Consider the following 25,268-nt stretch of genomic DNA (forward strand, 5'->3'; position numbering starts at 1 on the left):
ATGAGGCTACTGCTAAGAATAAAAAAGCTCCTTACAAGCTCAGAGGTGTCGCTGAAAAGAAACATCTGACTGACAAGCAGAAAGTGTGGTGGCTTCACCTGTTAATCATTGCTGTCTAGCTAAGTTAACATCATAGCTTTGGTTGCATTACAAAACACTACAGCTACCAAATAAAAATTATTTGAAATAAAAAAAACACACTCTAAAATGTTATTTTGGAAAGAATGGCAATGTGCAAGACCACCTTTCATTTATTTAAATTCCCATCGATAGTATCAAGTTATTGATTTTTCAGCATCAGGAAAAAAAGGAGAAAATATAGGCTGAAGCGTACCCTGTCTATTCTTCAGTAGCAATTACAAATTTAGACTCATAGGTTCATAAAACTTTAGTGCACATCTCAGATGACCAGTTTCAGTGTTCTAGTGCATTTTCTCTTCCTTTTTGTCTATTTCTTTTTCTCAGTAAGGGTTTACTGACAGCTATTATAGACATCCGTAGTGTTGAGTTGTCTTGGATGGACAGAATCACCTGTGGATTTTTGTTTTTCTGAAGCAAGAGTGGAGCCTGATTTTGCCCTATTCCTCCAAGATGAAAGCTTTAAGTACTGTTCATCTCATGGGGACAGTTTTAGTGGCTACCAGGTCTTGCACAGTTGTTAGGAGTTCTGTTTTTTCTATATATTTTAATCTTTTTTTAAGTCCAATTTTGGGAACTTCTGTTTTGTCACCTAATTATACAGAAAAAACATACATAAATGTCCATTTTGACTGAAAATTAAATCAATGGAAGGTCTCATATTTCCAGATTACTTTGTGTGCCACAATTTTTCACTGGGATAAAAGGGACTTTTACCAACATCTTACAAAGCTTATCTAACCTTACAACAGCAGCTATGAAACAATGCATTAATGGACGAAGCATATGAGGACAGGTCAGTTGGAAAACGGTAAGTGGCATGTTGCTGGAAGGAGGAAGGTGTTGGCTTTAGCTTACATGACTTCGAGGCGTGCACTCTTGGAGTCATTGCCAGCCAGGGAGAGTACTTCGCAGGTGTAGTCACCGATATCACCTGACCACGTCTGAGTGATGTGCAGAGAGCCGTCCTGTAGGGTGATCCGCCCACCTTTGGACTGACCAACAACCTCTCCATCCTTCTTCCACAGAAACCTGCACAGAGTACAGGGAGGAGGGGAAAAAGAGAAAGAGAGAGAGAAAACAGGAGCTGGGAAAGCAGAAGTGCTTCATTATGCTGATTTCCTGCATATTAGCGCTGAATTAGCTTTATAGCATAACGGATTGCACTTTGAATCTACTTAACGGCACATGGGCTGGCACTTCCAATTAACATTACAATCAAAACGGATGGGGCAGCCCTGGCCTCAGGCGGAGGGGTCTGCCCACACATACACACACACATGCAGGGCCATGCATCATCACCCACCTCACAGCCACACGTGGGTCGTGCGTGGCGCTGCACTCCAAAATGGCTGTGGTCCCCTTGATGACACGGCGGTCTGTGGGAGGGTGGGAAATGTAGGTGCGACCTTGGAGAAGACAAAAGCACTTGCTTAGATACTGGACACGCACTTCACTATACTCACCAGACCGACCCTTCTCATAGGGATCTACTTTCTAGCAACTTTTAGTCCCAACTCTTCTCTAATACGCTGTCCCTCATCCCTCACCCAGTGCTATTCCACCTGATCCAGCCATTAAAGGTCTTCTGAAGATGTTAATCAGATGGATCAGACATGGTACGTTATGGTTGGAACCATATTCTCCAGTATGGTAGAACTCCAGGAGCAGGTTTAGTCACAACTGTAACACAGCAAATACAGAAACGCTGTGGCTTCCTGCAGATGAGTCAGTCTCCTTTCATACGCTGGAATGTTATTGCTCTTTTCACACTTGCTCATGGCTGTTTCATCCACACCTCTCAATGCCACATGCAATCCTGTTCTTCTAGCACAGAAAAGACATGGTGAGAAGCTGCTTTGTGTAGAGATGTAGCAGTGCTTCTCGCCACGGTCCTCAGGGCCCACTAGCTGGTCGACATTTTGCTCTAACCTAACACACAATACACCTGTACCCAGGGGTGAAATTGGGTTGGAATGATCCGTTCCAGCACCCGTTAGGTGTCCTGCAAAGGGAAAAAAAACGTACCATCTCTGTTCTCCTGAGCTTTCTGTTTTTACCTGTAGTGTAAGTGAACTGAACCATTAACCACATTCACATAAACAAAGACACACAAGCTGCATTCCAAAAGCTAGGCTGTGGTCCAGGTGGACTGCATTTCTGGACCACTACGTTATCCAGTTCTATTCCAATCAGAAAGCTATTTTAAACACAGCCAAGAAATGCAGCTGACATTTGGACAATTTTTGAGGACATCCTTTATGGCCATTTGATCATGCAACAAAGCAGCCTTGGTAGATTGTTCCATTTTGCATTATACAACACAATGAGGAGCTTTCACAGGACAGTCCTACCAAGAACCCACCTTTCTTGGCGGCAGCCTAGCCTTTGGAACATATCTAGCTACAGTATCACTGATGCGAAGCACTGCTCTGATGAAGCATCAAAAGGTATTCGACTGCTAATGGCGCCCCTGAGGGAAAGTTTTCCGCCTGTTAAACCCAAGTGGCAACCACGTTGAATTAACCATTCTGGTAAGGTGGATCCGCCTAAACAAACCTTTAGTAAACTGCAGTAATGTTGTCTTTAACACAGTCCTTATAATAGCAGGGAATATCTAAATGGAGCAAGCCAGCTAGCTGGTTTGGTACGTTTCTGGTGTAGGCTAACAGATCAAATGTTTGCACATTTTAATGACCAATTAAACACAACTGTTTATTTGCTGAAATGAACTGTGATGCTCCAATAACCGGTCAGACGCTTGTGGACGGAAGTAAAAGTGTGAGCTTTAATAACAACAGAGCGAGCCAGAAACGTAATTCTAAAAACAGGGCAGGCTCAAAACCGAGAGAGACAGTTCATAATTCATGGGGCAAGGCACAGAGCGGTGAAAAAAACAAGTCAGGGTCAAAAACCAAAACAGTCCAAAGTCCAAAATCAGCAAACAGCACTAAAAGAGGAAATCCAAAAACAAGGTTAAAAACAAGACAGGTAGGTAAAACAAACAAATAAATAACGATTGGTTTGCTCTGAAATCAACGGCAATACTTCACAAAGACAAGGTGTGACGAACAGGTATTTATACAGAGACACGAAATGAGGAACAGGTGTAAACAGACAGTACTCAGATGACATGGAGCAAATAAGTGGATTGTGATTGGTGGAAGCAGTAGATGTGGGCATCATGTTATCTCCCGTTGGATCCTGGGAGATGTAGTTCAGGGACTCGACAGAGCCAGCTGGTGAGATGGAGTGAGGTGTACTACAGGGTGTGTTGACGGCAAGCGTGACATGAACATATCGCAGAAAAAATAAAAAACACAGAAATGTCCTGTGCAAAAGTTATGGCACATTTCAGGTTAGGCCTCCCTTTCATGCTTACAGTTCTTCTAGAACGCTGCAGCGCATCTTTTAACAGGAACACACAAGAGCATATTTCCCCCGTACTGGCCTCTCTTCATTGGCTCCCTGTACGTTTTATGATTGATTTTAAGATTCTGTTGTTTGCTTATAAATCGTTAAATGGGCTAGCTCCAACCTATATTTCTGACCTATTACTACCATACGTTCCATCAAGGTCACTTAGATCTACTGACCGGTTCTATTTGACTGTCTCTAAATCAAGACTGAAGCACAAGGGAGATCATGCCTTTTCAGTTATAGCCCCCAAACTCTGGAATGAGTTACCTCTGCATGTTACGCTCAGCCCTACACTGTCTGTTTTTAAATCCCGTCTCGAAACACAGTTTATTCTTTGGCTTTTGATTACATGGGACTTTGATCAACAACTGCTATTTTTAAATGTGCTCTATAAATAAATTTGACATTGATATTTTAGATTTTTATTTTAACTCAGCAAATAAATAGAAGTTGAGTAAAATGAGAAAAAATGCAATATTTACGTGTTCCCTGTAAAGGATGTGTACTTATTTTCACTTAGAAAATCAACAAAATGTGCAATTTGACCAGAAGTGTTCAGACCTTTGCACATGACTCTTTATATAGTGTCTTTGAAATAGATGTTAGTCCAGATCTCTAATGAGCAGTGGTGGCAAGGAAAAACTTCCTTAGAGCATGAGGAAGAAACACTGAGAGGAGCAAGGACTCAAAAGGGGAAACCATAATTTTCTGGAAACCATAATTCCAATCATTATATCAGAATAATGTTTAAAGAAATGAGATTAAACAGAGGCACTCTGAAAAAGCAGGATAGAGATCTGTGATACAACCAGTGACTAATGCTGGAAATTTATCAAAGGTTGTCAGAAATAGAAACAGAGGATCTTACTCCAGACAGTGAGGCTGGCGCTGGCATTGATGGCACCCTCAGAGTTAGCGGCGTAGCAGGTGTACGTCCCCGTGTCCTGCAGCACCACAGGCTTCACTTGCAGCCCCCCAGACTCCAACAGCGTGAATCGTGGAATCTGCACCGAGCCGCTGGCCAAGATCTGTGCATCTACATACGCGCACACACTCAGTAACTCAAATAATGCAGCGACACAATGCATTAACAGGGCATCATGGGTAGTTGTTCAGCTATGGATGATTTTTTATTACAAGCTTAAAGTTTCCCCCGGAGGGAAATCCTCCTGAAGCGCGCTTCAGTTCAGCCTGTCTCGTTAGGAGAGCTCCATTGTACGTAATTGGTAAGACTATGGAAATGACTTCATGAATAAAGCCAAAACAGTGCTGGGATATAAAGGCAGATTTGTGGTGCTGTTGCATGAAATTATCTTTTTTATGTTGCCAATCAGCTGCAACAAAGACATTTTAATAGCGTTCTGTGAGGCGAACAAAAAAAACCTCAAGATGTTTTGTTTGTGTTTGACAATTTATGCTCCTGCCGAAGAATCCGAGTGCTAAGGAGGCCCTACAGCCAATGTGACAAAATATGACTCTTGTAAAAATCTGACAAGCACTGGGGGGGGAGAAATACAGCCATGTTTGTTTTCACATTCATACTGGGCATTAAACTGGCCTGACAGGATTTGTTAATGCAGTTGACTCAAGCCAGAGCCCAAGAGTAATAAGCTATATGGGGGCTGAGCCTGCTGATTATTACCTCTCTTCCAGGTGATGGCTGGTTTAGGGGCACCGGAGACCTGGCAGGTGAAGGAGGCTGCAGAGCCATCCGTCACTGTGATGTTAGCTGGAGGCGCAGTGAAGGTTGGAGCCAAACCTGCACAGACCACAAACACAGCTCTAAGCAAAGACATAGCCACACAACACAAAACTGCACAGATCACAAACACAGCTCTAATCAAACACACAACATTTCTCACTCTGCTTAATACAAATCGACACAGACCACATACACAGCTCTAATCAAACACGTAGTAACATTCCTCACTGTGCTTAACACAATCCAGCGCAAACCACAAACACAGCTCTAACCAAACATGCAGCAGCATTTCTCACTGTACTTGACACAAATTTGCACTGACCACAAACACAGCTCTAATCAAACACACAGCAACATTCCGCTCTGCTTAAAACAAACCTGTGCAGACCACAAACACAGCAACATTTCACACTGTGCTTAACACAAACAAAAAGAGGCTTTTTTTTACTTGTGCCACATAACATTTTGTTGTTTTGGTTCACATCCTTACAGTTTACAAGCAAAACATTCAAGTAAAGAGATTAAACAGTTAAAATCTCTTTAAAAACTCATTTTCTCTAATAGAAAACAGCAAAAAAAAGGTTACATTTCAGTTATGAGGAACATATATGCAGACAGACTGCAGTAATGAGTAATGAAAAAATAACTTCCACAAACCTTTTGCTGTAGCATAAAGAGCTCCAACTGATCTACTACATGATATTAATATTGTTTATCTGCATTATGCTTATGACACTCAGATATGTAATATTTAGGCAGTTCTGGGAGAACAGCTCCTGGATTCCATGCACACAAACACCTATGTACACAAATACACAAACCTGCATGCACACATACATGCAAACGTGTGCTTGTACATAAATACGAACAAACACACCTGAATAGACGCACACAAACAAGCGCATGCACATACACATGTGCACAAATCATTACAAGAAGCCAAACAGCAGGAAATTGAATTAAAGCCTCATTCTATTCCTGCTTTCATCGCTTTGTTATTTCGGGCCTGCAGAAATGTGTGCGCTTTTCCACTGTTTCAGTGAATTTGTGTTTCAAATCAGAAGCAGTAAACAACCGAAATGAATCCAATTAGGCTATTCTGATTGGGCACACATAATGGAAGCATTGTGGAGTCGGTAGGTCATTTTGTAATAAGCGGAGATGTGTAAATGAATAGGTATATCCATTTGGGACGCCGCGGCATGTCCCTGATTGAAGGCAAAACAACATTGTTTGGATTCAGAGTTGAATTCTTGCCACATCAATTTGGAGTCAAGATGGGAAAATAAACCCCATTACAGCTCAATTTGCACAGTGGCTAAAAGGTTAGTTTCCCCTCGACCTTTTATGTGCATCTTCATGAAGATCGATGAGGTAAATGCTCATAAAAAATAAATAAATAATTCAAAAGGCATATTTAGAGACAAAAACTTTGCTTAAAAAGCCTCTGATTTCACTGAGCACATATTTTTGTGCCCATATAGGCACAGTGGGCCCAGCATTAGTTCTTAGTGAATGTGGACATTGCATTTCTGATACAATATTACACACCTATTCAAACCTCCCGGAAAAAGCTTTACTGAGAACGGCTGTGTTTTTTTTTTTATGGTTCTGCCGACATAGTAGACCAGTGGTGGGGAGACTGCATAGTGAGTGATTACAGTGCATGCTGATATTCACTCCCTCTTCTTGTCCTTGATCACTTTAGCATGAAACAGATCTATACAGCAACAATACACTCAGGAGGAGGGCTGAAATGGTGTTGATTGAGCTGCTAGTCAATGGGGGGGCTGGATATACACACTCGATACAGCGTGACAGAGGCGACAAACGGACATCAATACTAGATCTTCTGCTCTCCAGAGATATCTCGCTGCCTTTTTCACCGTCTTTTCATATTTGCAGAGTTCCAATTGTGTGCTTAACAACAATTCTAACAGGCTTTTCAGTGTACAAAATGTAGTATTCATAAGTGGCAATGCACCTAAAAAAAACCTTAAAAATGTAAAATAAAAACTGAAGAAATTCACATACATACTTAGAATCAGTCAATTGTTGTCTATAGTGTTGCAGAACACTCTTATCCCACACTGCAATGCAAAGCAGAAAAACACGGATGGAGAATTTAGACAACGGTCACTGAGCTTTCCTCTACGGTGTCTTTGCCGCCTCAAATAAGTACCACAAAACCCCAGTTCAGGGTTGTATGTGAAAATTTTGAGCATGTAGCACTGGTGCTATAAAGGTTGCAAGTGCTGCAGTACAAATGACATTTTATTAAAACTACATAAAAAGCTTCAAGTGCTTCAGTGGAACAAACAGAAACCGTGAAAAAACAGAGGCAGCATGTAAAAATCTATAGATAATTCGTTTTCAACTCCTGAGTGCAGTGAAGTCTTTTGGAATTACTTATTTTTTCAGCAGGCAAACTATAAAATCCCAAATTACTGCTGGCTCTAGGTATGTTCTCTAATGCTTGTACTACATAGTGAATTACAATTACCATAAACACTATACGAGTTTAGCTCTATACAAGCTATACGTGTCACCGTTCACAGCACTACACGTGCATGTTTCACTTGGCCCATGGGAGGGAAATGTTTGATATTGTGCAGTTAGAAGAGCTCAGGAATAACCTTCTATGAATAACAAGTTGAGTACAAATTCAATGACGGATTTCAACTTGACACAATATTACTGAATGGAGACTCACATTCCTGTGAATGGAACACTCGCACACTAAGACCTATTGCATGAGTGCAACTGTGGTATTTTCTATATTCACACAGGTTTACTTTCCCTTAGCACATGTGACAATACTATCACACTATTCAGCCCTGCAGTTAAAACTGAAAATGAAAAGCAAAAATACACAATTAAGTCCATGACAAAACATTTTTGATTACACTTCTGACCTGCACCCTCCATAGGTTGACATGGAACATGTTAGCACAGCGACTCTCAAACCAGTGCCCCCCGACGATTCGTATTTTGGCTCAGTCCTGACTCTTAACACATACAAAGCAAAAATATCCACCATCTGGGGGCCCCTGAGGACCAATTTGAGAACCACTGCTTTAGCATAGCAACATCACTTCACCACCTTCTATTAGTTCAAAACATTTATCAACTAACCTGCCACATCTTACTCTATCAAGACTTTTACCCAATTTAGTCATGGCCAATTCTCTCCCGCTACCAAGTTGATAATACACTGTGCTAAGAGATGGGGAAATGAGGGGCCACCCCACTCACCTGGAGAAAGCAAGGCCAATTATTTTCTCTTGGATTCCGGGCCACGGATGGCTGTGACATCACCAGGCATCGAACTTGCGATCTCCCTACGCTCAGACGGTTGCACAACTCAGGAGCTTTTACACTGTTAAGATTAATCATGTTCAGCCCACAGCTGGGACAGAGCAATTGTTTTACCTCATGAAATAGTATTAGCACTCCCAAAACATCCACACAAGAGACCACTCCGGTCATATGGATCAGATTCCTCAAATGAAGTAATCTAGGATTATAAAGACAGGTGGCGAACTGATCCTGGATCAGGACTCTTAAACAGAGACTGACAAGATATACAGGCTTTGGCCTGAGTGCATTTCTCCTCTTTTCCTCCAGTCGATTCAGTAATCAGAGGAAATTGGATTGCCTAAAGGTCACTGCTTGAAGTTAAAAATCATTATCATAATCCACCCAGCGTGTTTGAGCAGGGATGGTGTAATTATCAGTGTGATGAGAGCATTCCTCCCAGATGCCTTTATGGCCTCACGCGGCAGGGGCAAGAGGCAGCGAACATTATAAGGTAATCAACACCAGACAGGCCTTTTCCATGGGGAAACGCTTCTGCTTCTTATCTGGCGAGTGAGTGGCTGTGGATCGGCAGAAACGTATCTGTGACTGAGTGAGGCTAAGGTGGCGGGAGCGCGCTCTCTGCAGCCCGTCACACTTAATGCCCTTTATTATACCTCCATTCTCTCTGTGAGCCAGTAATTACGCTCAGGCGTTTTCCCTGCCGCTCGGAATACAGATTTCTCACTGCTCCTGTTTGCAACTCACTTGTGACGTCCAGGTAGGTGTGCACCTGCATCTCTCCAGCTGTGTTCCTGGCAAAGCATTGGAAGATTCCGGCATCATTAGGCTGCAGCTTCCTGACCTGCAGACCCATGCTGGAGATGACCTTGTAGCGCGGGTTGTTGAGCTTGCTGAGGGGCACTGCATCTTTATACCACTCCAGCTTGGGCATGGGCACGCCTGGGGGGTTAAAAACAAAGCAGGAGGAGAGGTCAACAGAGCAGACGGCTTTATGAAATGCATAATACATATGAGAGGAGGGAGGGAGGGTGAGAAGAACACCAAGGATGTCGGGGAAAAAGTGCTTTACCATTCCTCATACAGTAAATGACATACAGGACAAAATGTGGAAGCCAAATCGATGAAGTTGACAGGACCTCAACCAATACAACAGGTTATTTGACATCTGGTTTAGTCAAACACATGTTTGTATTTTTTCAAAATATTCCACTGGTTTGTAGTGATGTACTGTTACTCTTATTCTATATTCTATGGGAAAAGACTTCACTGTACAGATAACAGTCCCTTAGTTTTTAATTATTTATGTACTCCAACTACCTTTCATGTCATGCTAATAACATGTCTCCTAACCTATTTATGAACAAAGTCAGTGTTCGTTTTGATTCTGTGCTTCACTGGGCCCAATTTCAGATTGCAAACTCTGCTAGTTAACATCTCTGAAGAACATCAGGCTGTTTTCATGCCCAGTTCACTTTCTAAAGTCCACATGAGATTTTGGGTTTTTTGTAGATCTGCTTCTTTTTAATTTGGTTTGGCTGGTTTGACACTACTACGGCTGAAGTGGACCAAATTACACATGAGGGTGTTCATTTATTCATTGGAAATTGTGCTCCATTACTTTTACATTTGCCACAATAAAAACAGAAAACAGCGATGCTTAATGTCTATGTTAGTTACAATCAAAGCAATAATAATACAGGTTTAACAAGTTGAATTTAACCTAGCAGGCTGCTGATGAGTCACCAAAATAATAAAATCCATGAGCCAAAATCAAATCTATTTTTTTAACTATTTTTATTGCTCTGTTGTTATTAACAGCAGCTCGTGCTGCAGGAATGATATGAGCATTATTGAAGAGTAAAATGTTGAAACAAGCAGATTAGGCAGGCAGTACAGTGCTGATGTGCATACTTTGCCCCAGTACAGTGAGGAGTGGTGAGTAAAAGCCCGCTCACCCTTGTGGTTTTGACAGCCCTGGACAAAATCACACTTTACACACGATACACTAAACTATACTGTGTATACTACATATAAATTGAAGGAATATATTAATACACAGGGCTGAACAATTTGGGGAAAATATTTTATTGCACTTTTTCTGACCAATATCGCAATTGTGATTCAAATATGATTATTATTTAGAAATTAAACTCAAGTCTTTTTGTCACCAAATTTAAGGCTTGAACGCCGAATGTAGTGTGCCAATTTGCCCGCTTCACAAGCTTTGTGTCATTAGGTTAAATTTCCCCAATCGCTGAGACAGCACTGAATAAGGTAAGATATATCTTGCCATTTGAAAATTTAATTCTTTCATATTGTCATTTCATAAAAAAATAATAAAAATGAACTGTTCAGCTATTTCTACACATAGTACATACACTCTTTTCTTTAAATGCTTGATTCTACATCTGCTGGCAGTTTTCCACACCACTAGGCTTCCCAAGTCAAGGCCTGTGGACTTCAACCTGTCGCCATTGTTAGACTATTCTAGTGCCTACCCCATTGAAGCCGCTTAATGGATGGCAGCAGTACACTGATTACTCAATTAGTCAACTCAGGTACATTGGGCGCTGGAACAGAACTAAAATGGCTAAGGGTCCTTGAGGGATGAGTTAGAACATTCTGCCATGTACTTTCTAAAATAAAAAAAGAGCGTCAAGTGGAAATGAGATGATCAGAGATAAGCTGCAGATAGCTTCCACTCGCACATATGCTGACAGCTTCGAAAGATGCACTCTCCAGGGACGCTTTAAGCAAGAACTAAAAGGCCTGACAGAGAAAATGATTACTCGTAGTGGCTCCAGTGTACTTCAAGAGGAAGCTACTGCATTGTATTATTCAAAATCATTTAGCTCTGCTTTGCTCTTAGTTAATGGATATAAGAAAAAACACTCCATAGTAAATGAGGCCAGCTTTTCTATGGAGGTTCTCCAAGACCTATCATGCATGAAGGAAGGACTGAGAAGTTCCAGGTATCCTTTACAAGCTGGTCGCTTGATCCTCAGGGATTTTATGGCTTCTCCTCCGGCTCTTAAGTCTGAAAACTTCTCCAAACAGAAGATTCTTTGAGAACTCTGTGCACCAAAGTGTGAATGGTCCCAGGAGCGAGGCACAGAGAAAGTAATGGATTGATTTCACTTTCCACTGTAGGGGGCTGGGACTGGCTGAGTTTGTTGTTTTTATTTCTCTCAGTCCATCTAACGCTGAGCGGATAATTTTCTCTTCTCTTGCCTCCTCTTCTGAAATTGCACCACCGCCACACCTGGATGCAACACTGACAAATATCATAAGTATGGTTCTAACTATTGGGCTGACCTTCCATTTCAGGGCTATTAGAAAACTTGCAGGGGAAAGCATTGGAGAATATTTCTGGCAGGAAGCCAATACCATTTTCACTGTCCATTTTTCCCGCCAACATAATGATAACCGTACTGGCCCTTTCCCATCAACCACTCATCTCTCGCGGCTAATCACGACCCCGCTACTCTTCCGAAATGCCACCATTGCTCTTATGGGCAACCGACACTGACGTTCACCGAGCCTTAATGATTTTATAAATCACTCCTAACAATTTTCAGATTCGCTCGTCGATATGCTGTCTGATACAGGTAACTAAAGGCCAGAACATGCAGTGCTGAACTTACTGCAGAATGCTGGAAGCAGTTTAATAAGACCAGGGAAATATACATCTGTGAAAATGCATTTGCAAGATGTAGCTGAGCTGAAGCTACATAAAGACAGCAAAAGAAACAATGCCATAGTAGAACCTTGAAGAATGTTTTAAATGTAAATCAGATGTATAAGTTTTTTAAGAATATACCATGAGACTCAAGTTCTATGTGAGCCACTTGGCTAACACATAGACCATGCACGCACACCACCGGCCACGAAACGATAAGGCAGCCGGAAGTCATTTATTTTGAATGAGAGCCAGCAACACTCAAGCAAATAGAGATGTGACTGCTAGTGATGTGAAGTGAGCGATCTGAAGCTTGAGAAACACAACAAAGGTCAAGAGTGTGATGTGGCTCTACACAGCCAGATAGCATAAAGTATCACCAGTAAAAGAAATAACCACAGACTTGTATGAATGCACAGCAGAGACTTAAAGTGACCTTTATAAGTTCATAAAATGGTTTATTTATTTGTATTCAATGACTCACATTACTGAAACCTGAGTTTGTGTTGAAGCAGATAATATAAATTCTTTTGTATCACTACTTTACAGTTAAAAAAAACACTATGTTCAGGGAAATACTTTAAGGCTTAGTTTTAAAAAGGGTTGAAGAACAACTTTAGTAAATCACGTACAAACATGAAGAACCTTTTCAAAGTTTGAAGAACCTCCTCATAAAGTGAAGGGTCTACATCAACTTAATGTCTTTCTTACAAACAGGAACCAATCAGGAACCTTCATTTTCATGTCTTGATGAAAAGCATGCATGACCATTACGGAATTTATTCAAGTTTCTGGAGACTGCATTAGATATGCGTATGAAGTGCTGACCTCGAGCTTGGCAAGGGATATCCACGCTTTTCTCCACCTCTCCCATCATCTTCCTCCTGGGCTCGGCTGTGAAATATGGAGCCTCTGCCAAAACAGAAATAAGCAGTCAACACGAGCACAAGCTGTGCACTTAAAGCTACGCATAACAGACATGGAATAATGAACGCACACCCATTGTTCGCGCCACGATGTGGAGGCACTTCAGTTTGCAGTGGTCTAGCGTATGTGTCTCGCGTGTGGGAGGAAAGCCGCTAAGGGTGTGAAAGTAGCAATGAGTAGACAGGTGGAAGGCGGCATGCTTGTCTTTCAGATGAACGCGTTCCAGCCACTGCTCTGAGCCTTGTCACTGGCATAAAAACAGATGGCTACTGAGACTGGGCTTTCAAATATTCTATAGGCATCGCGTATCTGTCATTAATCAACAGCTACGACTCTGTAGCTATGGAAATCAACACTTTATTCCCTTTGCTTTTTTTCTCTTTGCCAGCTCTGTGAGAAGCTCCATTTTAAGCATCTTAATGGACTGCAGCCTCTAAAGACAGGTGCTATTATGAAGCTTTAAGCTTAAGGGACAGGACTGCTGAATGCATTCCTGGCATGAATAGCATACACTGTCACTCGCTCCACTGGCAAAGCGCTGAAGTGGACCTTTTACATATATAAGCAGATGAATAAATGCATATTTACGGATCTCACATCTAATACAGACAAACCACCACTGAGCTGTTGACTTATGAGAGATGTCACTGCGACAGGCCACATTCATCATTGCTCGCTGCCTCAACGCACAGTTCACTTCTTTATATGCATGATGATACTCACAACTCCCAGGGTCACTTATAGATAGATGCTAATGAAGAGTGCCACCTATTTTCATACAAAACTGGATACATAACTCACAAAACATTTTCAACAATACAAGTAGTGGCCCTGCACTACACTGCTTTAAAGCATTAAAAGCCTCAGTCAGTAAGTCAACAAACAGAGCTATAGCTGTCACCAACTAGCTCTGAAAGCATTGTTAATGTACATAAAGCACATGTTGTGTGACTTAACAGGGAGAGATACTTTATGCTATTGTTTAAAAGCTCTTAACATGGCAATTCAGGAAACAGGCCTGCCAACTGCAACAGCTACCTATTTGGAAATTCCTCAGGCTAACTGCATTGTGGCTTTCGTTAGTGCCACCATGTCACTTTATTAGTAAGAATGTTTAGTAAACATATATAAAAAGGAGTATTTGAGCAAGATTAACACTTTTTATACAAGTAAGCCTCATCTGTTTAGACAAAGGTAGCAAGAGTGCAAACATTAAAACTTATTCCATAATTTAGGTTAATGTTCTCTCATTGTTTACTTTAGGAAGCCTCGTTGTAACACTGTGTTTCAACTAACTTTGCTGTGTTGAGGCTGTGCTAATGTCTGGCTAGTATTCACTGTTAGTTATTTACATGCTTCAAAATGGTGCTATAATACAGCCTCCAAAAAGGCAAATAAAATAATACAGCTGTGAATTGTGTTACTTATTCACACAAGTAACATCAAGGCCCAATCCCATTTCTTATTTTTACCCCTACCCCTTGTTTCACCTTGCCCCTTGGAACTGAGTAACAAGTTGTAGCGGTATAAATCTTCCCCTACGAAATGGAACAACCCTCAAATAAAAAAGAACATTACTTCATTAAGAGGCTACTAGCGGTGCTCTGTAGGCGACCCTGCCAGTCTGCAGTGACAGCAGAGGAGGGTAAAGTTTAGCAACCTTGAACAGGGTAAGGGCTAAGTGATAGGAATGAGGGATCAAATGGGATTGGGCCCAAGAATAACTGTCCAATTGCTGTCAAAATTCCCAGATGAGGTTGGGAAAATGAGAAGATAACTGAAAGCATGTTCTACCTCAACCTGTTTAACTTCTGCACCTTAATGCACAATTACTGTTTATTTGCTGAATTTGACATATTGGGAAAAATAATTCATAAAACGCCAATATGTTAAACTCAGCAAATAACCAGAAATTGCGCACTAAAATCTGCAGAAAAAAAGTCATATTTAAGTTTGTTCCCTGTAGAGAATGTGATGTTTTTTTTGTTTAGAAAATCAACAAAACATGTCATTTGACCAGGTTGTTCAAACTTTTACATATGACTGTACATTTTACCCCATGTTAGACTGTGTCCCGCTCTCCCCTGTAAGACTGTGTACTTTCCAGGACGATGGTAATGTGCAGTATTACTAGGTGATGTTCTTGAAGAAATGTGTAACTGATGGTAATAATGTCTGTGCTGCTCTTGCGTTGAGAACAGGAGGGATAAAAAGCTCTTAGCGCTGCTAATACTCTGTGTAATTTTGGTTTTCATGCACAGTAACACAGTGAAAGCGCTGCTCCTCCCCATAGTGCTTGGGGACGTGTCCATGCACACATTCACTGTGGGCAGTGGGGTGTGTCGGTGCAGCAGGTTACCTATAATGGAGAGAAAGGCTCTGGCCTCTGCAGGTTTGACGCTGCTGTCCAGCAGGGATGCCTCACACACGTACAGGCCAACATCAGCCGAGGTGGGGTTGATGATGGTCAACCTGCGGCCAAAAGAGCCAACGCCACTCGCCACCTCCACTCCATTCCTCCTCCACACCAAATTCAACTTCTCCACAGGCCTGGAGAGAGAGAGAGAGAGAGAGAGAGAGAGATGAAACAAGGAGACTGAACAGCAATTCTTGATCAAAGTCATTAGAATCTGATCCACCACAAATGGACATAAGGGTCCACATCTCACCTTTCTTATGCACAGCGTGGACCTGCGACATGAAAGCATGTGTACTTGCCTATCATGAAGGTCAAAGTTCTTCCCTTTAAGTGGCCTTAAAAAAGCAGATGCATAAGCAGTCCCTCTGATTGCCTCGTGCGCCATATAATGGGCCAGGAATGACTGCTTATGAATGTGTAAAGCTCACCTAAAGCAAATGGACTGGTGAGGCGCGGAGGCCAGCACATTCCCCTAATGTTCTACTCACCGTGCATTAGCCACACACTCCAGCGTGGCCTCGCTCACCCCGGCCACCACTGTGGTATTTCTGGGGGGGATCACAATCACTGGAGCCACCGGGTCTGCCGGGGCGTCCAAATCTAGCGGTGGGGAGAGAGAAGAGGCAGAGAGCGTGGTGAGAAAGATGGAAAGAGAAGAGCACTTTGAATCACACATCTGTGAAACACAACAGCTTTCTACATTTGGGATGTGTGCATATATGAGCACTTATATTGAAATGGTCTCTGAATATTGGTGGTGCGTCGGCTACGTAAGCAGTGCTTTGGATCTTAGGAATTATCTTTTTCTCGGTCTGTCAACTCAATTTAAAACTACACTAAAGAAGTGAACACAGAAATATCAACTTCATGCAATTTCCACCTAAATAAAGTCAATTAGACATCAAGTCAGACAAGTCATCAAGTCTGGTGTCTGAAGCTTGCTTTGCTGTAGCTATCGTATGTATCCCACAGATCAGAACTGTGCAAAGTGCAGGCCTAAATCTTCATACTTGCCTCAGACTACACTGAGTTTAAACAATCTCAAACTGACTTGATGTTTTCTGACACTGTACAAAATTGTACAATCAGGGCTGTGATGACCACAAAATTTTAGCTGTCGATTAATTGTCATACAAATCATTGCGATTAACAAATTAATTGTCTTTTCTTTGTCATTTTAAAGTACTAGTCAAAAGTGGTCAAACTGGCTTATTAGCCATTTTGCTTCCTAGATGTCTCCTACGAAGACACTAACATTGAGTGTGTTTACATGCACTTAATAATCCATAACTGCAGAATATCAGATTTTGTCAGTAATCCAATCAATGTGTTTAAATGCACTTGAGTAATTAGATAATGTGAAACTCTGGGTCTACATGAGTCAGGCAGCAATCGGATTTCTGCTGTGCTGCCAGCCGATAAACTCACAGAAGAAGGGGTGACGTAAACGTAATGTAAACTCAAAAATATTGCACCACTTTACCTGAAAATATGAATGTACATCATCCAGAAAATAAAGAATATTTAAATCCTTCATTTCGTCAAGCATGTAGCTGGTTTCAGCATTGCTTCAAAAGTGTTTTGCAGCCGTCTCGTGATACCGCTGCTTGCTCATTTCTGATACTGCGGTCTGTTTTTGCATATGCGCAGACTGAGAAATCCAAAAGAAATCCAAAAGAGTAAGAGTTTACATGCACTGAGAAATCTGAATACTGAGCTAAAATCCAGCTCTCTGGAGTGTTTACATGACCATTTGAATAATCAGATAACTACAGAAATCGGATTATTGAGCGCATGTAAATTCAGTCATTGGTTGTACTGTTGAACCGTTACACTACACTGTGGATGTGTGCACACACTCTCACACAAAACATGCTAAAAACATTCAAATTAGCTACACAGCTAACAAATAGACAAACATTACTTGCGCTGCCCTCCAAACATGTTAGAGCAACAAGATAGAAGAACTTTGTTTTCATTAGTACCATGACATCTCAATCAATGTATTTACTACTTTCTTTTATTCACTTTTATTTGTCTCAACCCACCATTGCCTAACTTTATTGTGAAATTTAATGTGGAAAAATAACTGTGGTCACCTTAAGTAATTGCGATTAGGCAATTATGTAATAACCGTGACATGCCTATGTACAACAGTTGGAGTTCAGCAGTAGTAGCAGCTATCTGAAAGCCTGAATTCTGTCTGCACGTTTGTCCATTTTTAAAAAGAACAGTTTGTCTTATAGAAACAACATAAGCAAGACTATTTAACAACCGTACATTCGATTTTTCTCTGAAGTATCACACAACCTTAGGAAATGAGCTCTACGTTGGAGGGCAGAAGATGGGAAAAATGGTCTCCACTGCCAAGCCTCTACTCCACCGCTGCCTAAACTGCTCCGGATCATGCCCAGGCCAACCAGCGTGACTCTTTGTTTTTGACTGTTTCATATCAGCCCCGCTCGGATGAGAATGCTTTGAATAATTGATCTCCTGGCACTGGTCCTACACCATGGTTCAAAGGGCCGTGGTACCTCTCCCTTCCTGATTTGACTTTTGTACTGAATCGCTCTTCCATGAAAATGTGCTTTTTACATTTTTAAAATGAGCCAAGCCTATCTGTATTCTAATTGTGAAAAATTAAAGAGTGACTATTAAATCAGCTTCATTCTTGCAGCTGGGAAATTAGAGAATAGCTAAAATATTGAAATCATATGGAAATGAGGGCTTCTGTTACAGGGTTGAACGCAGAAATCTAGCCTTTGATGTTGACTTTGACTAAATGCATGATGGAGGTAACTGAACTGAAAGTTTTCCCACTTTCCGAACTTTTGGTCTTTTTTTTTCACGAGGCTCAAACGGACTTTTCAGTGCATTAACGCCAGGATCCCAATGCCTAAAGGATATGGACATTCAACCTTGCACAAAAAATAATCATAACACATTTTTTTCACAGTTGGTTGAATAAAACAACACTGAATTATGTTAAAAAGAAGATAAAACGCTTCTTTCTCAAAAGTGGATACTGATGAGATAGGCTGCAGGTTGTGTTAGGATCTATTCATGTCCTCTTTAAGCCATAAGGCATGAGAGGCCATGCTATGGTGAATCCAATCACAGTTAAAAGGTGTTGACAGGTAGGAAATGAGGCGCAAGGCTGGAACCTTTTAAACCGGGGCTATATTTAAAATAGAGCTCAGTCTGAGTGCCTGATAGCTTTTATAAGAGAATTATAACATGGCAGATAGTTTCTTTTTAATGTTGACACATTTTAATGAATATGTATAGTTGGGAGTACATTTATTCAGTAGCTCAGAAAAGGGTTGAGGAATTGAAGTACTCTTGGCACGCAGCACAGGCATCACCAAAGAACTTTCCCAGGTTGCTGACAGGTTCCATCAATGCAATAATGACTAACAGTTCATTTGTAATTACTTTGTACATTGTTGCATATTGCTTAGTATGTTTGCTGTTACTTAGAATGTGGTCATTAAACAGGGGCTGAAAGTGGACAATGCAGTTCCAGCAATGTGTTCAGTAAAGCGGCAAATGTGTGAATGACACGACATCATTCGAATATTCAGTGGACATGAGGTCCGACTTATATACAGTGTAGCGTGACATGACAAGTAATAATTAATATTCCTAACTCATAAAGCGGATGGTGTCCTAAAACCTGGAGAAACTGCTAACACATGTAGAGATCACAGTAGTGTGGAAATTTTACCCACTTGATTTGTATTTCAGCATGCATGAGCCTATACTGTATGTCTTTGAGCCTGTGAGCACTGAATTCGGGAGAAGGGGCAACTGCTAAAGGCATAGCATGTGACAGAATATAAAATAATGTGTGGGATATTCCAGTCATGAACTCTTCAGTTTTGTTTATGCTGTGAATCAGCTACAGTCATAAAATCATAAAGATGTCATTTGTATGGCATTACATAGTAATATTTAATGCAGAAACAGCAGTGTTGTATAATCACTTTTGAATTACAGAATTTTAAACAATTCCACTTGTAACAAGCGTACAAGTAACACACTCTTTGTTCAATATGCACTTTTACCATGACTCCTGGAAAAGTTTTAATTTGAAGCCTAGTTCGCAATATTATTGAAACAGCCTGTTAGCCTATCAGCTACCTGCTACCGGTCTTGTCTATTGAGTGCAGTGTAAATTGGTTAAAGAGCCTGTAACCGCAACCAATGCTGTTCAACTGGCAGTTTTTCATTTGGTTGCATTTTATATACACAGATTTCAGCAACAACATTCTTTTTCACACCATGAATTGGTGTGGAGAAATACTTTGGGCAGCTTTCACTAAACTCTGGGCGGAAAAAAGACTAAAAAAGTACAGCATCAAATAAGCTCTGAAAAAATGCTTTACAGCAGTCAAATGCAGATCAAATTTACTAATTACTGCATGAAATGTAGTATGTAGACCCTTAAGCCTTAACAGAATTGCACCTAATATACACCGATCAGGCATAACATTATGACCACCTCCTTGCTTCTATGCTCATTGTCCATTTTATCAGCTCCACTTACTATATAGGTGCACTTTGTAGTTCTACAATTACAGCCTGTAGTCCATCTGTTTCTCTGCATACTTTGTTAGCCCCCTTTTACCGTGTTCTTCAGTGGTCAGGACCCCAATGGACCCTCACAGAGCAGGTACAATTTGGATAGTGGATCATTCTCAGCACTGCAGTAACACTGACGTGGTGGTGGTGTGTTAGTGTGTGTTGCACTGCTCTGAGTGGATCAGACACAGCAGCGCTGCTGGAGTTTTTAAATACCTCAGTGTCACTGCTGGACTGAGAACAGTCCACCAACCAAAAATATCCAGCCAACAGCGTCCTGTGGGCAGCGCCCTGTGGCCACTGATGAAGGACTATAGGATGACCAACACAAACTGTGCAGCAGCAGATGAGCTATCGTGTCTGACTTTACATCTACAAGGTGGACTGACAAGGCAAGAGTGTCTAACAGAGAGGACAGTGAGTGGACACAGTGTTTAAAAACTCCAGCAGCACTGCTGTGTCTGATCCACTCGTACCAGCACAACACATGCTAACACACCACCACCACGTCAGTGTTACTGCAGTGCTGAGAATGATCCACTATCCAAATTGTACCTGCTCTGTGAGGGTCCATTGGGGTCCTGACCACTGAAGAACACGGTAAAAGGGGGCTAACAAAGTATGCAGAGAAACAGATGGACTACAGGCTGTAATTGTAGAACTACAAAGTGCACCTATATAGTAAGTGGAGCTGATAAAATGGACAATGAGCATAGAAACAAGGATCATAATGTTATGCCTGATCGGTGTATATAACTTGGCACTAAAGTTCATCTCTAAAAAATGAAGGTCTAAGCTTGCCCAAAGTTTCGCTGTTCTTTCAGCACCACTGAGCACACTATGCACTGCGGCTTATCACCAGGTACAAGACGCAATATAACACAAGCCTGTCTAAGTCAGTGAGAATGAAAGACAACAACTATATACGTCAAATGGAACTTAAAGTGGTGCCTTATCTTCATAATGGGTAATGATATCCGTTTCCATGTCTCATCGTCTACTTTCACTATGGATGGTATCATTTTCCTCTAGTGGGAAAAAGGCAGTAGTCTATGTCTTACTGAGTGGAGGCCCTAGGTACTGCGACCTCAAATCAGCTCAGCGCTGAAAAACCTTACTATTACCATTCTGTGTTAGGGAGCCGTGGCATTTCTTCAAGTTCCAAGCTGTTATTAGCTTTTGGCTTCCTCTACCTTCACTTAAAACACAGGATTACTGGCCAGGATTAAAGAACATTTCACAGCGCAGAAACTATTATGAGCTCAATCTAAGCCACTGGGAAAAGAAGATTTGTTTTTTTTTAATTTATTTGCACATTTATTTATTTATTTACTTTGATTTTTTTTTTTCATCCTTAAGTCTTCTGAGGACTAGGATGGCTATGACTGAACACAACATCTAATGCACAAAGGCCTCCCGCTCTCTCCATGTGCGAACAGAGCAGCTCTTCACACTACATGTAGATATTATTAGAAGCCTCGTATGTGCTCTTAGAGCGATGAGTGGGAGCGCTGTATCCTGTTACGATGTGTGCGAGGCGAGAAGAGCATTATGGGGGGCTGAGGTGGGGGGGGGTAGTTGGGGGGGTCGGGGAGGGGTTCTCTCATGGAAGTGGCAGCTTGGAGTTTCTTGCCTCACCTCAGCGCCTCTGTTTTTATTGCCTATGCTTTCAAAAGGCAGTGGAAGCCCTTTGGGATCTGTTCAACAGCACTATCTCACAAGCCTTGTGATCTCTGCCAATGTCAGGAGGCATCACACGCAGCTTCCTTTAGTGCTCTCCCAAAAAGCACCATCATCTTCTGGGACTCCGTCCCACACCACTCAAAGGGCTTCTCAACTATTCTGTTTTGCCATTTATCTTCATAAGTTGTATCAGTTTATGAATATTGAGTTATGTTATCTCTCTCTCCGAGCTTGTCCGAGTTCTTGGCTGAGCCTCGTTCTGACATAATTGCATTAAGTGCGTTCGCGGCCTGACGAAACCCTCGGCTGCATACTTGGCACGGGTTCCACGGCGGGTCAGCCTTCTGCACTGTTAGTAATGACTTGATCTCTCTGGGACCGTCCTTATCACCTTCTGTGCTGGTCCGCATGGGAACGGCGCTTTACCCTGGGTGTGGAGAGGGAAAAAAATATGCAAGGCTATCTACCCTAATCCCTCAGTCTGTTTCTAACGAACAATCAATATGGAGAAAACTCACTGCCAATAGAGCCAGATTAGTCACACATTCATTATTCAAGCGTATAAAAAGCTTACGAAAAAAAAAAACCCAAAAAAAAAAACAAGCACATGGCGGGGTGGAGGTACCCATGCAGAAAGCGAAACCAGTCAAGTGTCTTTTTTAATCGAGTTTTTCTGAACTTCTGTGACGGCATCAGCATGCCCATCACGGCCATGGTACACTGCAGAACACAACCGTTTTTGGTGTTTTTCCTTCCGATACTGAGGATTTTCATGACCAGAATAACTATGCCTGTAACACTGAATCCTAAGCTGACATCTCACAGTTATTTTGGAGCATGGACTGAGAGCAGGAGAAATGTACTTTTGTTGACTGTGATTTCAAGTTTGGTAGCTAAAAATATCTTACCATGAGATCCTCGATTCTTCTTGCTTACTGTCCGGCAGCAGAGGCAAAAAGAGACAAATACCAGCCAACACAGTCAGAATGCATGATCGTGAAATGTTATGACAGGTATGCAGACAAACAACCAAGGCAAAATATTATCAACTGAACAATATAAAAGTACAGTTGAGTGTAAAATTTTTAACATCTCCAGTCAAATTACACATTTTATTGATTTTCTAAGTAAAAATAAGTTCATCTTTCAGTGTCAAAAAGGGCAAAATATAGACACATTTTGTTCGTCAAAGAACAAACAATGTAAATATGTCCTCAAAGGTATCACATTGTTTTTAAGCTCCAATTGTGTACCTTAAATACATTTTTCCCAGAGGAAAGGTGCATATTTATAAATTGTTCATAACTTAACGTTTAAAAATAGAAAAATAGGGTATATTACAGGGTATATTAAGGCAGTGTAACTTAAATATATAAGTGCAACAAAATATGGCACAATCATGCTCCCTAACTAAAGGTACTGAAGATGCACTCTTAACACTTTAGTACCTTTGTTTCTTAAAGTGTCTACAGTGAACAAACCTAAATACGGCAATTTTCTTTAAAAAAAAAAACATAAAATATAAAATCTGCCACAACCAAAAGCCATTTCTTTGTTCACAATGTGTTGAATTCAGCAAACAAAAAAACAGTAATTGTGCATTAAGTGTGTAGAAGTGTGTTCTCTATGTACTCATCTTCACTTAGAAAATCAACAAAACGTCATTTAGGGGCACCCTAACTTTTGCATATGACTGTATACATCAAGTTGATATGAACAACCCAGGAGGCATTTATGTGGCCCAGCGGCAACCTGTGTCATCATCTTTCCCGCAAGGCTGGCGTCTGGAAAGAAATAACCTATCAGATTTGGATCTGTTGCTAATTAAAGCTGGGTTGGCTTGCAGTGGCACACGCTGGCTCAACACCCTCCGAAGGCTGGCTGGAATTTGGGAGGCAGTAAATTGAAACAGAAGGGCTTTAAATTGCAGAGCTGTCCTTGTTTTTTTGCCCCCTTAAATCTGTCGCGCCCTTAATTTAGACAGTGCCTAATGAATTCACGTGGAGCGTGAAAAGGTGATCCGATAACACTTTTAAATGAAAAAACGAAACGAGCAACAGAACAGCTGCCAGATTGCTTTGAAAAAAAAAGAAAAACAAACAAACAAAAAAAAAAACCTGAAAAAAAAACAGAACAAAAGAAAGGCAGGCGCTAAAGCTATCAAATATTCAGTACTTCAGAGAGTGAGGAACTTCAAGGCACATGTAGAGGTTACATCAGAGGCTACTGTGACACACGCATGGCCAGATAAACCCTGCATCTTGCACCACGCAAAGCAGAGAAGAAAGAATGTGGTGGGGTGTTGATTTGCAGATAATGTCTTGCAGACAAATATTTGCCTGTTGTTGCTCTGAGAGTTTGGGACAGAAGCTAACAATGTGTGGAACTCGCTGGGGAGGGTGCTCAGGGATCCAGCTTAATGCCATGGACACTGAGCCAGTCAGTTCTCTGCTAAGACCAGTGATTTGTAACATGGCTTTAACCACTCGGCCACTGAGCAAGTGACAAATGGGAGCTGGAGGACTGCTGGCCATCTTGTGCTGGAAGGTCTGTGGAATGAACCAGCATGCTGCCGTCCCTGCCTGACAGGAGGCTTAATGCATAAGATTTGTTTCACGTTTTATGTTGTGCCAGGATGTTTTTGGCTACCCTCGCATTATAAGCCTTATTGCTCAATTGCCTTTACAGTTCACATGTATGTGTAAGTGACTCATAGCTGTCGTTAGTGTGAATGTATGCACACATTTAAGCATCCATCACCCCCGTCGTTTGATGGTGCAGACAAGCTGCTGACGCTGGATGATGGTGATATATTCATGTGCAGTGAACACTACTGTGCAATAGTCAGAGACCACCCTTCATTATTTGTTTCCAGTCTGATATTTCTGAGGGAAAAAACAAGGGGTTTCAAAAACTGGAGTTCAAGAACAGATCAAAAGATCTAGAGAAAACAACCATCCAAACTTTCATCTTTGAGCAATAGGAGAAAATCAACTCTCGTTTAGATCTGAGAAACCTTAGGTGTTTCTGTCCATCCTTCCACTGTGAGAAAACAATGCTATGGGTCTGAAAGGACGTGTAGCTGTCTAAAAGCCGATACTAAAAAAAAGGAGGAATATTTGCAGACCTCAACATAAGTGAATGTGATTTGGATCACTTGGATCATAAAAAGCAGAAAATGCAACAAACTTCAAAGGCTGACCTTTGAAGGCTGAGTTGTTGCTAAAATTTTCTGGATTGTTATCTGAGATAACAAGTTAATTATCTTGTTATATCAAGATAACAACTTTGTTATCTCGAGATGATTAACTCGTCCAGAAAATCCAGAAAATTATAATTACCTCTCTGGACTTATGTAGAACTTTGGAGGTGTGGGAAAAGATCCCTGCAGATTT

At 41.3% G+C, this 25,268-nt stretch overlaps 1 protein-coding gene across 2 annotated transcripts in view; it reads right to left on the reverse strand.

Moving 5' to 3' along the window:
• Window positions 1–25,268, reverse strand: part of sdk1a (sidekick cell adhesion molecule 1a) — a 305,201-nt gene that overhangs the window by 99,416 nt on the left and 180,517 nt on the right. For both annotated transcript variants that reach the window (XM_036566735.1, XM_036566736.1), the window contains exons 6-13: window positions 16,095–16,206; window positions 15,547–15,737; window positions 13,089–13,172; window positions 9,326–9,520; window positions 5,201–5,317; window positions 4,427–4,594; window positions 1,445–1,547; window positions 997–1,170 (exon numbers count right to left, since the gene is read on the reverse strand). In XM_036566735.1, the coding sequence (XP_036422628.1) occupies window positions 997–1,170; window positions 1,445–1,547; window positions 4,427–4,594; window positions 5,201–5,317; window positions 9,326–9,520; window positions 13,089–13,172; window positions 15,547–15,737; window positions 16,095–16,206 (1,144 nt within the window). The remainder of the gene's footprint in view (window positions 1–996; window positions 1,171–1,444; window positions 1,548–4,426; window positions 4,595–5,200; window positions 5,318–9,325; window positions 9,521–13,088; window positions 13,173–15,546; window positions 15,738–16,094; window positions 16,207–25,268) is intronic.

The sequence above is a fragment of the Colossoma macropomum genome, unplaced genomic scaffold (genome assembly GCF_904425465.1).
Source record: "Colossoma macropomum unplaced genomic scaffold, Colossoma_macropomum, whole genome shotgun sequence".
Taxonomy (NCBI): domain Eukaryota; kingdom Metazoa; phylum Chordata; class Actinopteri; order Characiformes; family Serrasalmidae; genus Colossoma; species Colossoma macropomum.